The 17,871-nt window shown below is 56.6% G+C and overlaps 1 protein-coding gene across 1 annotated transcript in view; it reads left to right on the top strand.

Moving 5' to 3' along the window:
* Window positions 1-14,877, top strand: part of LOC132490644 (death-inducer obliterator 1-like) — a 50,636-nt gene extending 35,759 nt beyond the window's left edge. Inside the window, 13 exon segments of the mRNA XM_060099041.1 lie at window positions 125-599; window positions 847-1,006; window positions 1,542-1,658; window positions 1,818-1,922; window positions 2,186-2,321; window positions 2,545-3,073; window positions 3,517-3,670; window positions 4,399-4,488; window positions 5,295-5,490; window positions 11,630-12,814; window positions 12,817-13,714; window positions 13,716-13,843; window positions 13,846-14,877. Coding sequence (XP_059955024.1) covers window positions 125-599; window positions 847-1,006; window positions 1,542-1,658; window positions 1,818-1,922; window positions 2,186-2,321; window positions 2,545-3,073; window positions 3,517-3,670; window positions 4,399-4,488; window positions 5,295-5,490; window positions 11,630-12,814; window positions 12,817-13,714; window positions 13,716-13,843; window positions 13,846-14,648 — 4,976 coding nt within the window. The 3' untranslated portion in view covers window positions 14,649-14,877.
* Window positions 14,878-17,871: the final 2,994 nt, after the last annotated feature.

Here is a 17,871-nt window from a genome sequence, read left to right as displayed (position 1 = left end):
TTAAATTAAAAATCCTCTTTAAATCTGTCTCACAGTGATGCCTGGTTATTAGCTTTGCTGGTTTCGGGTGCACATGCGGGGTCCCCTGCACCCCTGCCTCACTAAGCGGCCCCTCTCCTTTCAGCCGTGAAGGAGGACAGAGGCGCAGAGGCCAAGGCGGTGGTGGCGGCGGTGCCGAAGAAGGTGGCTCCTCCAGGCTCCGCGGGGGGCCTCAAGCAACCCTCGCCCAGAAGTCTCCTTCCAAAGAAGTCCCCTCCTTTTGCAAATGCGGCGGCAGCCAAACCGGCCATCAAAAAGTTGCCGGGGTTCAAGGGCACCATCCCCAAGAGGCCGTGGCTCTCGGCTGCCCCCTCCCCCTCGGGCAGCACTCCCTCGGCCAAGCAGGCAAGGCTGGCACCTGTTGCTGCCACGTCTGCTTCCAGAAAGTTCCCCAGCTCCGCTGCTTCGGTGGGCGCCATCAGGAAGCCTGGGACCACCTGGGTTCCCCTGGCCTCTCCAGCCCCGGGACGCCTGGGCCCCGCGCGCCCCGCCTCGTCACAGCCAAATTCTCAAATTCGGCAAAACGTACGACGCTCCTTGAAGGAGATCTTGTGGAAAAGGTGGGCTGTTCCACTTTGTTTCTTATCTGTTAAAGTGGAAAGTTTTCCACGTAAAGGGTGGTGGTTTCACGATGGCCCTGCTGTTTAAGAAAAATGTCACATGTGGGACTTCCCTGGCGTCCAGTGGTTAAGACTCCACGCTTCCACTGCAGGGGGCACCGGGGTTCCATCCCTGGTTGGGGAGCTGAGATCCCATGTGGCATGGTAAGTGCAGCAGTTACCGTGGGGCTTTTTTCATTCCATCTAGAATCACTGACAGCGATGACTTAATCATGACAGAAAATGAAGTAGGAAAAGTTGCACTGCACCTCGAGAAGGAGATGTTTAACTTGTTCCGAGTCACAGACAGTCGGTACCAGAGCAAGTACCGCAGCCTCACGTTCAACCTCAAGGACCCCAACACCCAGGTGCGTGTCCGACCGTCAGGAATGGGGGCAGTCCTGGCCAGGGGCTGCCCAGGCCTGGGTTAGGGCACTGGGTCCCCCTGCGGCGGCGGGTGCGTGGCATGCTGTTCCCGTGGGGCCAGGCGCTCGCCAGCTGAGGTTCTTGCCACCTGCGCGCCTGTGTGCCTGCCGGGGCCCACGCTGTCTGGATCGGCCTCTTGACCTCTTGCCTGTGTTTAGAAGCAGGGCACATACTCTGACTTTCCATTTCGCCTTGTTAACCCGCTGGCAGAAGGGATTTCTTCTACCTTTGTCCCTAACACTGTACCTTCTTCAGTCAATTGTGTTTTCTGTGAAGTGGTCTTTGTAGCAGGGTTAGTGCGGTGGGATACTGGAGATCAGCTGCCCGAATTCAGGGCCCTTGTTCTCCAAGCATCGATGGGAGGCTCTGGGCCCTCGTCCTGCCGCGGGGCAGGGGCTTGCCTTGCTGCCCACCTCCACATCCTCTCTAGTATCTTAGAGGGTTTTGAACGAGTGAACAAGAGATGTTTGTTTACAGGGGCTCTTCCATCGTGTTCTGCGTGAAGAAATCTCTTTGGCAAAACTTGTGAGAATGAAGCCAGAAGAACTTGTCTCCGAAGGGCTTTCCATGTGGAAAGAGAGATCGTCAAATCCTGTGTGTGCCGACGGGAGAGGCGGCTGCGGATGCCAGAAGCCTGACACCAACGCCGCCCCCAACCCCACCCCAGAGTGAATGAATAGCCTATTGGCATGAGAGAGTCCCCTTGGGAAAGAAGGGCTAAGGGTTCACGTTTGTCTGTCTTTTTCATCTTAGGTGATGGAGTCCGGAACTAACTTGCATAATGAGACTAAGAAGCCGACCGTTAAACCGGAAACTATTCCCGATATGGAAGATTCTCTGCCCGTATCAGATTGTGATGTAAGCGTTTAGGATTTCCAGTGCTCACGAGAATTGACAAAGATGATCCCGTTCCAGACGTTGTTAGGTGCCTGAATTACCGGGCAAGACGCGGGGCTGACACAAGTGTGTGTCGTTGTATTGCTTCTCAAGTACTTGTATTCAGTAGTCCTCTTCCTCTGTTTTCAGTGGTTCTTCATCACGTGAGATGTTTTTTCCGTGGGTGCTGCTAATTTGGAGAGGGGGTGGGAAAGAGATGGCCTCCTCTGCTTCTTGTGCTTTAGGAACAGCAAGAATCGGTGCGGGCGGCCCCCGAGAGGAGCGCGGTACCGCTGCTGGGCCTTGTCGGCGGCATGCTGCGGGACACGACCGGGCAGCACCACACGCACCTCTTTGACCGGAACTGTAAGATCTGCACAGGTGAGCCGATGTGGGGGGAGACTGTGGAGACCCTTCTCAGGACGGCTGCATTCAAACCAAGTTCCACAGTGGAAAGGCTAGAATCGTTTCTTCAAGCTTAGGAAGTGAGCCCCTACCTTTACAGTGTGGTTGTTTTAAAGCAGTGATCGTCTGTCTACCCATGGGAAGGCTTTGCTCTCGGATGTGTGGGACTTCTCACGAAGGCCTGCCTTCTGCTCTCCAGGTCAGGTTCCATCGTCGGAAGAGGAGCCAGCTCCGCACAGACGAGAGTGGTCAACTTCTGCCAAGAAGGAGGACTCGAGGTCCAAGCGTGACAGCTCTGCCTCCGAGCCCGCTCTCAGCTCAGCCGAGGATGCGGCCCCAGAAACTCTGCCTGAAAACACCTTGGAGCCAGACCTGGAACGCGCTGCTCGCGCCCATGTGGAGGGAAAGTCCCTCCCGGTGCCTCCAGCCGACGGCCACCCCGAGCCCTCCGCCCTGGAAGGCGCCCCCTGCCGGGCCCCTGGTGGCGGCGCAGTGCTCACCACAGTCACGGTGTCCGGCCGAGACCCCAGGACTGCACCAGGCAGGCCGAGCACGGGCACGGCTCCCTCGGCAGCCCGCCCAGGCAGCGCCCACCCAGCAGAGCCCCGACAGGATGTCCCGAAGCCTCTGCCGACCTCCGTGACGGTGCCCAAGTCCATCTTGGTCAAGCCGTCCACGTTGCCCGAGCCCAGATACCTCCTGTCGGTCCCGCTGTCGCCAAGCATCAGGTGCTGCCCCCGTGTGTGTGGTCTGAGCAGCTGAGCTGTGGCCTTTCTTTCAGATGAACAAAGGAGCAGTAATGAGTGATTCAGTCGTTTGGCTCTGAAATCCACCCAGATATACAACTCTCCTCAATTTTCTATTTTAGAGAGGCGTTTTTTTAAAGCTTCAGTTTTAGGATGACTAATTATCACCTTAGACATATAGTTGTTGAAAACTGGAATTTGAATTTACAGCCATCCAGTTTATTGCCTATATAGTTTATATTTCTTTGACCAGAATGTTCATATCATTATGATGAAGGTAATTAATTTGAAAAAGTAAGCTATCAAAACTTGCAGGAATTCACTTTGCTTTTATAAACACGTTCAATCAATCAATCAATCAATCAATCTTGGGGATTCTTTGGGCAGAGAAAGATTCACGTATTTTCTGTGGTTTTGTTTTACAGCATCTCGGAGTCCCAGTCCCCTCCAGAAGGAGATACCACCCTCTTTTTGTCTCAACTCAGCACCATTTGGAAAGGATTCATTAACATGCAGAGTGTAGCGAAGTTTGTCACTAAGGCGTTTCCTGTCTCTGGATATTTTGATTATCTCAGTGAGGTTAGAACCAGGAGGGAGAGAAGTGTGTGTGGGTGCATGTGCGTGCACGCGCGCGTTTTCCAAAGGCACTCTGATCCCGCGCTGGAGTCAGGCGTGTGACCACCTTCCTGCTGAGTGTCTGGACGCACAAGCACCTCTGAAGGCAAAATAGGGGTTTGCCGGGCTGAGTCAGCAGGTTACGCAGTTTGGACAGTGGCGAAAATTCAAATGAGAAATCAGACCCTCCCTCTTTTCTGAAAAAGCTGAAGCTTGTCTTCCTTCTCCCTCTGTTCCGCTAGAGCTTGTGCCAAAGCTGGGTGTGCATGTGCCCACTGCAGGTGTGGCCAGGCACGGGTGACCTGCCCTGGTGTGGAGGGGTGCACATGACAGGTCTTTTATTTTTCAAAATTAACGAAACAGCACTAGCGTTTCAGACTTGACAAAGAGTGCTCAGTCTCTTCTGAGACATACCTGGATCTTTCCTGTATGTGTATGTTCATAAAAGACAACAGTACCACACTTTGCTAAATGTCATCCTATTTAGCAGAAGGTTATCCTCCGACCACCCTTGGGTTTGGTCACTCATAATCCCGGATGTTAGTCAACTAAGCAACATTTGACACAGTTATTGCCACTGTGTTTGGGATACTTGCAGTTGTCTTAGTTGTGAATCTCGGGTAGTTTGGGGTGTGTCTCTCTGTGACGGCCACGGTTCCACCGGCCATTGAATCAGAGCTCATTTCACTTAGGACCTGCCCGACACAATTCACATCGGCGGACGGATTGCCCCGAAGACAGTCTGGGATTACGTCGGCAAACTCAGGTCTTCGGTGTCTAAGGTACCTGCCCACAGTCTAACCTCTGCACCCAAGGAAGAAGGGGTTTGTTTACACACGGCTCTTTCTTTGACGTCTCGTCTTGCGCCTTGCTACTTGAACTGTCTCTAGCTGGTGAGATGTTTGCAGGTGGACGTTGAAGTTGACAGCTGGCTAACCTGTGAAGGGGGGTCTGAGTAGCACGACGGTGGAAGCTTTGTGAAAGCGCATGTGCGGTTCAGAGTTAGAAATACAGATGCTGTGTCCCTTGTTGTCTGAGCTGATGGAGGAGAGATCGGGGGAGGCGGCTGGGCTGGAGTCTGAACCGCTGAGATGCGGACGCAGCTGTGTGTCTGCGTGTGCAGTGCTCTTTGGGGGAGGGGCTCTGGTTTTCACTGGGGTCACAGAAGGGTTACGACCCTGGTCTAGTTCAGCCCTCCCGTTTCGGAGGTGCGGGCAGCTCATCGCACGCTTAGTGGTCACTTAGCACTGTGTCAGACGCTGCCCCAGACTGGCCCTGCACACAGAGTACCCCATCAGTACGAGAGCCCCAGGAGGTGGGCTCTGTGTTGAGGACAGTGGGGCTAAGTAGTTTTAAAGCAGGTCCTCCGAAACCAAGATCAAACCCAGCAGTCTTGAGACTCGGGCCTGTGTCCTCTTGAGCAGCTCATTGTTCTGATGTGTTGGGCAGCAGGGCTGGGACAGTCAGAATCAGGGCTGGTCGCTTCTCTCCTCGCTTCCCTCCTGCTTTGGGGGCTTAGGTGCAAGGAGGAGGGGCTGCCTTTCCGAGTGGCCGCAGGTCAATGCTCCCCGCCCTCTGTTTGTTGCAGGAGCTGTGTCTGATCCGCTTCCACCCCGCGACGGAGGAGGAGGAGGTGGCCTACATCTCTCTGTACTCCTATTTCAGTAGCCGCGGCCGCTTCGGCGTCGTGGTAAACAACAGCAGGCACGTCAAGGACTTCTACCTGATCCCGCTGAGCGCCGCGGACCCCGTCCCCTCCAAACTCCTGCCCTTTGAGGGACCAGGTAGGCCCCAGGCTTCCGCCCACACGTCCCCCCCACGCCCTGCGGAGTCCGTCCCAGCGAGCTGCGTGCCTCACCTAGACCCGGCCTTTGGCAGCGGAACTTGGGAACAGGGGTGAAGCAGCGGATAGTGGAGGGTGGCACGGGAGGTCCCCTGAGGAAGGTGTGCATTGTCTTAGAAAAGTCCTGTGAAGAGGGACAACCCTGTCCGGAGCCCGCCCGCCTGGCATGAGCAGGGTGTTGCTGGCAGGGGCTGGGCAGTGCCGGGAGGGCGGGGCCTGGGCCTGGCCTGCGGGCTTGGCTCCTTGCAGGCGTCAGGCAGAGCCTCTTCGCTGCAGGCATTCGTTTTGAGGAGAAACGAAAACTAGCGTTGAGAGACAGGAGCTAGTTCTAGAAATAGTCACTTTGAAATCTGCTGCTCGAATTCTTGTCTTTGGCAGACCACTTTCTGTTCACTCATTCCTTAGAAAGTGCTGCTTCTAAAGAATTATTTCCAGGCTGACCAGAAAGAAAGTTCAGGCTTCTGAAGGGAGCTAAGGGTGATTCCAAGGGGGGCGTGGTCTCTGGGGACCCAACTCCCCTTAACCCTGAGAAGTTGACGGGACTTAAGTCTCGCCTAAATGGGAGTGTCTCCTTGTCCATGGCGCCCCCAAAACGGCTAAGCCTAAAAGATGCTGAGTGTAACCTGCGGTGATGGCTCTTGAAGCACCTGCTTCTACAGGCAGTAGCTACGCCCGCGCCCGGCGCCTCCATGTCCATGGCCAGCGCCCCTGCCGCGGCCAGGCACTTACGTGCCCCGGCGGCTCTGCGGCTGGGCCCAGCGTCCTGGTCGGTCCCCGTGACCGCAGGGCTCGTGTCCCCTGACACAACACACGGAACTGTCTCAGTGCCAAACACGTTAGAAGCCAAGCTCTCCGGTGGGCTGTCCCACTCCTCGCGCTAAAGCCGTGCCGCCTGACGGGCAGCAGGGAGGGCTGTGGCCGAGGTTCTTGGCGGGCAGCTCCTGGGACGCCGGCCGGCTCCCTGGACGCTGTGTTCCTGACGCAGCGGTGACGGTGGTGAAGCCGACTTTCCGATACCGTGAAGAGCCTCCGGTCAGTCACAAGGGCGGAAGCCTGTGCGGGGCCTAGTGTGAGCGTAGATCCTGTGACACGCACACTCTGCGCGTCTGTAGCAGCGGGACCTGGGAGGTGATGAAGCCCTGTTTCACCCCTCTCACGGCTCCACCTGCAGAGCCCGCGATGGGGTCTTCTTGCCTGACACCGTCCCGGTGCACCTGGTCACACGAGCAGGGGGCTGCCAGGTTCGGGGCCACAGACAGACCCTGAGGGGGGCAGAGGTGGACGAGGTCAGGCGTGGTGAGGAGGCAGGGGCGCGGGGGCCACCGAGGAAAGCCCCAGTCGGAGCCGCGGCGGGAGCTGGTGCAGTGCTGGGTTGGGGCCCGGCTGGCAGAGGGAGGGGGCCGCGCTGGGTGTTCCGGGGTGACACGGGGACAAGGAAGGCTGGGCAGGGCGCCCACCTCATCTGCTAAGTGACCACACTTGATGACCAGCGGAGTGGACATCACTCCTCCACCTGCATTGCCCAGGCTGTCACTTCCTGAAGGGGATGCGCAAAAGCCTGCAGGTGTTCATCCACAATAGAGAACGAATGTTTCATTAAAACAAAGTAGTAGGAGGGGTTTTGGAAACGTGATTGTACGGGAATTTTTACCATAAACGTTTACAGACTTTTTTTTTCAATCGAAGGGCTTCTAAATCTCAGCTTGTTTAATTTAGTATATATGTTTTTAATTCTAGGGGCTTTATTCACGGAAGGAAGAGCAGTCAGATGGGACGCTGGGCCTAGGCCAGGGTGCCCGGCCCTCCCGAGGGGGTGGGGGGCGCCTGTCGAGGGCCCGCGGGCATCTAAGGTGTGGACCACCCTGAGCAGAGGACAGGGACCTGCCTTCCGAGGCACTGCCGGGAGAGGGCCATTCTCTTAGGCTGGCTCCATCCGTGGTGTCTGCCTTCTGTCCTCACTCTTAACTGCTTCCTGAATAGCAGACCGTTTCCGTGACTTGCAGTATTGTCAGATAACAGCACGTCTTCAGTTTCTGCGTGTCTTCCTGCGTAGCTGTGTACAGATGTTGTAATCAAAGGCAAAACGGTGCTGAATGGAAAGTGCTTCTCTCTCCTTTGAAATCAATGAATATTTCATGGAAACTGGCCATCGTTTGTCTGAATTTGAACCATTTGGTAGCTCTTGGTGCCCATCCAGGTGCACTGTGACGGAGGACTGTCTCCACCTTGCTTTGCCTCAGCCGACGCCAGTGTGCTTCTGGCTGTGCAGGCGGCGGTGCTGCGCTGGGGGCGCCTGGACACGGGCGGGCGGACGGACGGATGGACGACGCTCTCCTCACTGGGACGCGGAGCCCTGGCTTTGCTCAGGTCTTAGGGACCCAAGAGTGGGAGCGGGCGAAGTCTGCATGGGAGCCGAGTGTGGCGGGCGGGCAGCTGCTTCTCCCTGTATTTGCTGGGTCTCTGCCCAAGTCCTCTTTGAGGATGGTTGCTGCTAACTCCAGCACAGTTTCTGTCCCTGCAGAGGTGGACGTTTTGTCTTGTCAGACTCAGACCATAAGAAGGTGTTCACTGTAAATACTGAATAGTGGAGCATGCCAGGTTGATTGAGGGGTAAAAGCCTCATTTGATAGTTGGGCAGCTTTCAGCTGGTTTATTAATTAAAACTAAACCTCATCTCCCGCCGTGCCACGTCCAAGGTGCATGGGGGCTGCTTCCCCCGCGGCCCTGTTGCTGACACACCCGGACACAGATCCTGGTTTGGGTCTTGGCTCAGGAAATCCACACACACCTTTTCAGCTGTCCCTCGTCCCTGGGTTTGTCCACTTCTCTCTTTGTACGGGTGGTCTGGGGCTGACCCTTTCTTTCACCGTGAAGACTCGGGGACCTACATGCAGCTAGGAAGGCTTGTTTCATCCACACGGGACATTGTGGACACGTTTGCTCCCGCCATTTGGAGGGGGTCGGGCAGGGGTGCCGACACCCCGGTGCTCAGTCTGACCAGTACCCCTTGTCTGGAAATGATAGTTCAGTGGCCTCCCACCTAGTTCTCATCTACTTGATGAGTCATAAGCCTCACCACTGCCCTCAAAGGGAGGTCGGTAAGTAAGCACCCCGCTTGTAACCATGGGACAGAGGCCCTGTGTGGAGCCGGGGGGGCGCCCCGGGCCCCCGGAGGGAGCCCTGTCTCTGCACGCAGCCAGCGTGCTCACTGCTGCTGGGCCGTCTCGGGGCGCCCTTTCCTCTCCAGGGGTCACACTCAACAGTGGGCGCGCCCACAGGGGCCCCAGGCAGAAAATGGGGCCTTCGGGGGAAAGCTGCCCCTGCCACCGCCCCAGTGGTAGTAGCCCTTTGACTGTGGCCAGCGTGCCCTTGCCAGGCGCCTGTCGTGAGGTTGCGGAGTGGGGCGGAGCCAGACGTGCCCTCACCTCCCTGAAGGTCACTGCCGAGACCCCGGTAGCACAGTGAATCGTATTCTTCCACGAGTAAGTCATCTCCACGGTGCTCGTTACATTTCAAGTCTCCATGCAGCCATAACGTGCACAGGTGAAGTAGAGAAGGTTTGACTGCTTCAAAAACAGCCCAATTCAAATGTCAAATCCTGGGGAAGATTAGTGGGGAAATGCATAACTAACACTCCTCCAACTCTGGAGCTTTATTAGATCGCTTACGGGTGTGTGTAGATGAAGTAGTTGAGAGCTGAAAGCATTTAAAACTAGTAGCTGCTTAGTTAGATGCTGGTCTCCAGGGAGTTTACTGTTTTCGAAACAAATGTAAATGTTAAGTACTTGAATCCTACCCTCACCTGTGATGCCTGTGACCGCAAAGGGTAGAGTCTAGAGAATTTTGCCAAGCCTGGGGTGTATCGTTTTTGTCAGGAGGCCTATACAGCTGTTGCAAGCTGTAGGGCTGGCGCGCCTCCCGAGGACAGGACCCCGTCGCCCTGGGTTTAACGCAGGCCTTAGCCTCCACACACAGCATCTTTGCCCTGAAACGTGATGCATGCCGCAAGCCCTGGTGTTGGCACCTTAGAGGTTAAGCTCTTCACAGGTAGCATAGCCCATCTGCATCGAGGACAGTGAGGACAGTCGTGGGCCCTGGGCTGCTGAGAGGACGCCCCCGGCCAGGGCTCCCCAGCCCTCCCCGCCCCCGCCCGCGTGGCCGAGCACATTCCTCTGCTGCTCCTGCTCACGGGGCTGGCCAACGCTCCAGCCTGTGGCTCGGCTGGGGACCTGTTCTGCCAGCTCTGGGGCCGTGTCGGTGAGAGTCGGTCCAGAGAGGGCCACGAGAGCCAGTTGAGCTATTGACTATGCCCCAGACTGGATATTAGTGAGCTGTAAATTATTCAGTAAGTGGCTGTTACAGCGAGTGAGAGATTTACTATTTTAAGTTAAAATAATTCATTGTGATTAGAAAGCGAACTTGATAGAGTATCTTTCACATCTGAGCAGAACCATCTGGATGCCATGCTCAGTGCAGTGGGCCTGGCCTTCCTGTATCCACGCCCTCCTTTGCCCAGCTCCTCCTTCCCCTGAGTCACCACTGTCATTAGAAGGGCAGAGGACATTCTGGAAGCCATTCCTCTTATCATGAGTGGGTGTCTTCATGGGCACCTCAGCCCTTGAATGTCAGCCTGTGAAACGAGGCGCTGAGCACAGTGGGGAGGGGGGCCAGCAGTACCTCGCCGATCCATGCGGATGCTGGGCCAGCCCAGCTCACTCTGGCATGCCGGGTCTTCCTCCTCCTCGGGGGCGGGATGGGACATCCGCCACCCTCGTGCTCGGCATGTCACCCCATCTCTGTTGGAATTTAGGAAGGGTGACAGGCGCTCAGAACTACACAATGGGTGTCTAGGGACAACTCTTTGATCTGTGATCAACTTCAAATCACAGAAAGAATAGGAAAAACAGTGCTGATTTTCTTTTTTAGTGAGTCAACCAAAAATATATAGCATGAATGTCTTTTACACAATAGTGATTCATGTGTAAATTGAGTTTATACAATTTGATTCATTTAAAATATGCTGTTGAAACAAAATTTTGGTGCCGTGTTTATCGTTTCTCCCTAACTTACTGATCTGTGACGTGGGCTTCTCTGTTCCCCTGTTGGTATTCCAGGTTTGTTATTACTGTGAGGGTGGCGGAGCCGTACAGAAACAGTAGCATTCCTGGTCCAGTGCACCACAATCCAGAATGTGTGGACCAAGAATTTGTTAAGAAATCATTATGTTTTAAGAACTGTGCAATGTTCTGAAATTCCCAGCGTGTTGTGCGCGTGGTCTGACCTCTGTTGCCCCTGTCCTGAACACCTTTGGGCTTTAAGCCGCACGTCCTGTGTTGACAGAGACCTGAGCGTTCGGTAGCTTTTGAGAAGTTACTGGTCATTGAATGTCTTTCTAAACCTGCAAGAACATTTGTTTTAGGCATTTTGGTCAGCATCACTTTTCCCATCAATTGCCATTTTGACACCAGTGACTCATGAACTTATCGAAGGGCGTGTGCTCTATGGATCCGTATAATTTTGTTGATCCTTATCATTGAGTTGTAGAATTGGTCCTTAATTGAACCTTTAATTTTAGTATGAATAGCTTAATTTACATATTGCAGCTCATAAGTTAAAGTCGAAAGGGGGTGCTGCCTTCCTGATTTGTAGCAAGAGGCAAATGAAGGAACACAGCTAAGAGTTTGTTTAGCAAACATCCTGGTACATACAGGCTTCCTTCCCAGTAGGTGAACGGCCTGGAGTGTGTGCGTGCTGGCCTTCCCCACCTCCCCCAGCGCGCCTCTACCCTAGCGTTGTGTATAATTGAAAATCTGTAATAATTTTAGCACTGGGCGAATGCGCGTGTGCATTGGGCCCTTGGTTTTGTGGTTTGTGGGCCCGTCAGGCTGGGCAGGTGCGCGGTGCAGTCTGCGTCTTTTGCAGCCGGTCTTCGAACACTTGGTTCTATTTTGCCACAGAATTTCCCCCTCCTCCTCCCTCTGGAAACCATCCCCCCGCTGCCCTTCACACCCAGAGTTGACCCCTGAAGGACAAAAGCTACATTTCGATTCTAAAATTTGCACAACTGTTTTGCTTTTTAGGTCTTGAGTCACCGCGTCCAAACATAATACTGGGGTTAGTAATCTGCCAAAAAATACAGCGGCCTTCAAATGCTGGCGAATCAGACAAGACAGAGGAGAAGCGGCCCCGTATTCAGACACAAGAAGAAATGGATGCCGTCCACCCCAGAATGCCAGCAGCCCTGCTCCCTGAGAAGAAACCCCGCAAGTACCCGCTGTGCCCAGGGAACGCGGCTGTCAGCACCACACCCCCGGGGTCTCCCCCACCCCCATCCCCTCCTCCAGAAGCACCAGGTGCGCCGGCCTCATCTTCCGGGTTACAGATACTGTCGTCGCTCAAACCAGGAGCCACGAACACTGTCACAGCATCACCCGCGTCAGTGACGGTTGCGGTGGCCGCTTCCTCTGTCACTACTTCTTCTTCAAAAACAGCTTCACCCCTAGAATATATCCTGCAGACTCTCTTTGGGAAGAAGAAGGCGTTTGACACCCCCACCGAAGAGCCTGCCGAGTCGGCCCCAGCCCCCCACCAAGACTCGAGAGCCAAAGCCGGCGGCGGGGTGCCGTCGGCGCTCCTGCTGGACCCAATTGTCCAGCAGTTTGGTCAGCTCTCAAAAGACAGAGCTCTGGAGGAGGAGGAAGACGACAGGCCCTATGACCCCGAGGAAGAGTACGGTCCTGAGAGAGCCTTGGACACTCAGCTCGGAGACCGCGGGAGACGCCAGGACGCGGACAAGGCCGCGGAGGCAGCTGAGCGGGAGGAGGTGGCCTATGACCCGGAGGACGAGACGATCCTAGAAGAAGCCAAAGTGACCGTCGATGACCTGCCCACCAGAATGTGTGTGGACGCGCACGGCGGGCCTGGCCCGCTGGCGCCCTCCCTGGCCGAGCGGCAGCAGATGATAGAGGAGCTCACCAAGCAGATCGAGGAGCAGCAGAAGCAGGTGGAGGAGCAGGAGGAGGCGCTCAGGCAGCAGAGGGCGGCCATCAGGGCCTCCATGGCCCACTTCTCCGTGTCGGACGCGCTCATGTCGCCGCCGCCGCCCAAGCCCACGCTCCTGCCGCAGGCCGCGGGCAAGGCGGCCGCGCCCCCCGCTGGCAGCCAGGCCCCGGGCCCGAGCGCCGAGGCGCGGCTGAGCCGGGACCCGCGGCTGGCCCGGCGGCTGGCCACGGAGAGCAACGAGAGCGAGGCCGCGCCCCGAGGCCCCCGCCGGCCAGAGTAGCGCCCGGAGGGGCCGCTGCTCCCCCGGGGCCACTTCCAGCCCAGGCGGAGCCAGAGTCAGCCCCTCCACCGTGGGCTCCGGGCGAAGAGGCCCCACTGCCGGCCAAGCAGGACGGCCCCCTGCGCGAGCCCACAGAAAGCCCGGGGCCTGCGGGCACGGCCGGCGCGGAGGGCGCGGCCAGGCCTGCCCGGAAGGTGCTGCTGCCCACGCTGCAGGGCGCCTCCTTCCAGCCCCTCTTCCCTTGGCAGCACGACGGCCAGACCTTCCACCCTCCCGGAAGAAGGGATTCTTTCTCGGGTCCAGTGTACGCCTGTCAGGAAAAACCTCTGGGCTCTTGCCAGTACGAGGATCAGAGAACTGCGCAGTTTCCCGAAAACCGTGACTCCCTGGCAGCTGAAACCGAAGGAGACAGAGAGCCACAGCCCAGGCCGGGTGAGGGGGCCGGCACGTTCCCCACCGCAGCAGAGAAAGGGGGGCCTCTGCCCCAGTTCCAAGGCCAGCGGGAGCCTGCACCGCGCGTTCTCGGGATGTCGGGCCTTCACGGCCCCAATTTCACAGGCCCCCGGGGGCCAGTCCCTCCGTTCTCGGAAGAGAATTCTAATAACGATGGGCCGAGAGGGGGGCCTCCACCAGGCAGATTCGGGCCCCAAAAGGGGCCCATCCCTTCTTTGTTCTCAGGGCCACACGGGCCACCTCCCTACAGGGATGGGAGGGGCCCATCCGTTTCCCACGTGGGCGGGCCCAGGGGAGCAGGGCCGCCTCCATTTGGAGACCGCAAGGACCCCCACGGGGAGAAGAGGGAGTTCCCGGGGGCCCCGTACGGTGAGGCCTCGGGCCCCCCTGGCCAGAGCGAGGGGCCCGAGCAGGCCCCGTTCCTGGGAAGCGGGCACCGCGCCTTTGCAGTTCGGGGGCCAGAGGAGGCCTCTGCTGTCCCAGTTTAAAGGACCCCGAGGTGGCCCTCCTCCCCCTCAGTTCAGAGGTCAGAGAGGCCCCCCCGCGGGCCACTTTGTGGGCCGAGGGGGCCACAGCCTGGGCAGTTTGAAGGCCCCCGGGGCCAAGCTCCTGGATCCGTGCCGGGACCCAGGGGGAGGCAGCCTCAGCGGTTCGAAGAGCAGAGGGTCCACTCGCCGCCCAGGTTCACCGGCCAGAAGGCACCGGCGGCCTTTCCCTTTGGGGGTCCCCGGGGGGCCACTCCCTTCCCCGAGAAGAGCGAATCGGTGCTTCCACACTTCCACTGCCAGGGCCCGGCCACCCCCGGAGCCAAGCCGGCGCCCCGGGCGCTGCTGGAGCTGCCCAGCCACCCGCCCGCGCCACCCACCGCGCCGGCCCCAGGCCCCGAGGCCGAATTCCGCGAGGGCAGGGGCCACGAGTACAGAGGCCCAGGCTGCAAGGGGCGGCCCCGGGACAAGGCCCCGGAGGAGCCCGAGGCCCCAGCGCCCGACAGCCGCCTGGGCCAGGCCCTCGAGGACCGGCGGCGCGAGCGGGAGCGTGGGAAGCCATGGGAGCGGGAACGCGGCCGGACCTGGAGCCGCGAGCAGGACTGGGACCGAGGCCGAGAGTGGGACCAACCCCGCGACAAGGACACTGGCCGCGAGCGCAACGCGGGCAGGGGCGAGCGGCGCGAGTGGCACTGGGCCCGAGGACGGAGCTGCCACCGCGACCGCAGACGTGACCGGGAGAGGTCCTGCAGCAGGGACCACGAAGGCGACAAGGCCCGCGAGCAGGAGCGCCGGAGGGACCGCAGTCGGAGCCCGGAGCGACCCCGGGACCCCAAGGCCGCGGCCCTGCGGGGCGCCGCCCCCGCCACCCAGACCTAGGGCCGCCCGTGAAGCCGTGCTCACGTGCTAAGCAGGTGGTCTTGGAAAGAGCTGGGAGCTGACGCACAGGACAGAACCTTCTGGACTTGAGAAATTACTGTAATTTTGTGTGTGATTATTTCTTACCAAATTTCACACCTTTACAATTCTGACACTTTTTAAATAAAAACAAAAAACTAAGAACTCTTTAACATGTCCATTTGAATGTACTGAAATGGGAAAGTACCTACAAGAGCATATTGCCTTTCAGATTATAAAGTTATCTTTTCTCATAACTTGACTGTTGTAAATTTTAAGGGAGTTTAGTGGACCTCAGAGCCATACCTTTCCTGACATCTTCTCATCTGTGATACCTGTTTCCAGAAGCTAACTTCACAGGGTTCGGGGCAGGCAGCCGCGTGTTTCTGTGCATGGCTGTGTCGGCTCGTCTCTGGAATGTTGAGAAACACCAGACTTACAGGTGCATCTTTCTGTTGTCATGAAGAAATTTGAAATACAAATTTCAACCAGGAAACAAAAACACATTTCTTGGTTTTGCTCAGTGTTTAGGTATTGCCTTACGTGTTCCCCCCACCCCCAAACAGGATTAAAAGCAACATCTGAATAGAAATTGTGGAATTTTAAAGAACAATTTATTTTGAAAGGTGTAAATTTTACCAGCCTAAAGAAAGTGAGAAAAGAAAGCAATTAAGTGTACTTTAAAAGGCAGGGTGGGTGGAGGGAGTAGGTTTCTTTGATTTGGATAATGAGGAACGTATTTGTTTGTTGAACTTTACCATCTGAGCGGTTCGGTTCTCTGTCCCGGGAAAGGTGCACGAGCTCTGCACTGTGGTACTTGTCAGGTGACAAATCTCAACGTTTGTCGTTGAAACGGAACAATATTTGTGTAAAGCCTGAGATGAAAATAGTGATACTAGCTTAAGAACTGCCAACTAGAAAGCTTTTCACTGTGAGGCACAGTATATATACCGCTTCTCGTCATGTGTATTTTCCAAGTACTTCTGAAGTGCGAAAGAGAGAAAAAACTTGCTCATTTATTTGACTGTACAAGAAACTTTGATAATTTTTTTATATTTTCATAAAGTTACTTTTGCAAACATAAAATTAGAGAATTTCATTTTTTCTTTGGAGTCTGTTCCATTGAACATCACTACAGATTTTTCAGTTTCTAGCACAAACGTTTAAGTTATGAGAACATCGAGAACTTAGCAATTTGGAGTGATTGGTGTTAGAGACCCTGTCATTAGGTTACGTTAAAGTGGCGGCGAGTTCCAACGTCTAACGACATGTGAAGGCTTTTTTAGGTGTAAAACAAAATTTTTCTAATTTAAATACAACAAATGTAAAAAATCAAGTGTGTTTGTTTAGGTTTACTTGATAGAAATTTCTGTAAATTGTGTTTTATATTGCAAAGTATTATATCACTGTACATTAAAACATGGAGCTTCATAGCTTTGCTACTTGAAGTAGAATAAGCATCTACAGAAGGTTTTCTGTCTCGTGTGGCATCGCGTTGGAAAGTCGGGTCTGGAGAGGGATGCCTCAGCTCCCGCTTCTTGGCAGTCGGCGTGGTGTGGGCATCGGTGCCCTTTGGCCTGAAGACGCCTGCCGGATGCACCCCGTTCCCGGGATGGTTCCAGCACAGGACCCCATGTCGAGCAGGAAGCCCGAGGCCACGAAGGGAAGGACGGAGCAGCACACGGTCAGGGGATGACAGAGACGTGGGCCCGGGTGGGGGTGGGGCTGGTGGTCGACAAAGGTACCGACAGGGTCGGCAGGCACCCAAAAGTCCCGGCCGCTGACTCGGGCCTTGAAGGAGCACCGGGCTGGTCACGAGCGTGGGGTGAGGCAGAGCTGGTGGCCCAGGCGCCTTGGCGGGTGGAATAAGGGGCAGGGGCTGGACCAGCAGATGCGGTGCCTTCAGGTCAGGGAAGCGGCCGCCGCTGGGAGGAGAAGAGAAAGGTGTGGGCCTTGCCCTTGAACTTCAGGGCCACCGGTGACTGGCCCCAACGTGGTGGCCCTTGTGCCAGCATTTAGCTTCTCAACACGTTTGTGCACCCAATGCCCACCGTGAGCCCAGACAGCCAGAAAACATCCCTCGGGCAGGACAGGCTCTACCCCTGTGGGCTGGAGAGTCAGTAGCTTGTGGTCTGGTTTACTCGGCTGAGCGCACGACAAACCAGGGTAAAGTGCCGCAAAGCAGGGGTCCCGCGGGGGGACGCCGCCATCACTGACGTCTCAGAAAGGCGTCAGGCCAGGCAAGGCCTGGAGGGTGGCCGCTCATCTACGGAGAACCCACCGCGCTAGCCTGACCTTGGGGAAGACCGCCCTACGGCGAGGTCCTGCACAAGAGGAAATCCCGAATCCTGCAGGATAGACGCCGAGCAGGGCTGGGCACGGTGCCCGGCTCCAAAACGCGTGAGTCCCTCCGGCCTGCAGGCTGCTGTCCAAGCAGTTTTCCCAAAACGTCGGGGAAAATATGCCCAAGTTTTAAAATCCTCCGTCCCTGGAGTACAGCTGGGACATTTGCATCCTCCCCAACCCCTGCTTTATCTGCTGCAGAGAATATACTGCTGCGGCGTCTGCAGCTCTGTCCTCACGCTGCCAGCTTCCCCTGCTCTCCTCCAGGACCAGCCCTGACGGCTCCAACCCGTGACCCCGTTTAGCCAAAGTCACCCACACGCAATCAGGTGCGCCGTGCAGAGCTTGGCTCTCCGGAAACCTGGCATGAGGACTCCCTCCCGCTGGAGGCCTCGAGGGCCGCGGTGCCTGGCAGGGCCCCGTATCCCATCCAGCTCCGCAGAGGCAACCGTCGGGGAGGATGAAAGCAGCCTCCAAGGGAGGATCACACCCCAGGGGCCGGACCCTCCCCACCGGCGCACCAGCAGGGCCAGGGCCAGGGAGACAGCAGGGCGAGGGCACGGCGACGGGGACCAACTGGCTGTGCCCTTGAAGGGGCCTGAGCAAGGCTTGGGGCGGCCCCTCAGGGTGGGGGTGGGAGCTCCTGGCTTGGGATGGCTCTGACGCCTGCTTCCCATCAGACATTTAGGACAGGGGAGGCCCTCCAACACCACCCACACTTTCCACCCAGCGGTCACCAAGGGCAGTCATCTGTATCTTTTCCCTTAATCTTTTTTCCCCTCTATTTTTCTTTTACAAAATTGGGATTCTATACATTCTTGTATCTTTTCTTCACTTCTTATAACCAGGGCAATTCCCAAAG

The sequence above is a fragment of the Mesoplodon densirostris genome, chromosome 5 (genome assembly GCF_025265405.1).
Source record: "Mesoplodon densirostris isolate mMesDen1 chromosome 5, mMesDen1 primary haplotype, whole genome shotgun sequence".
Taxonomy (NCBI): domain Eukaryota; kingdom Metazoa; phylum Chordata; class Mammalia; order Artiodactyla; family Ziphiidae; genus Mesoplodon; species Mesoplodon densirostris.
The sequence above is the reverse complement of the archived record's forward strand: the minus strand, read 5'-3'. Positions and strand labels throughout refer to the sequence as shown.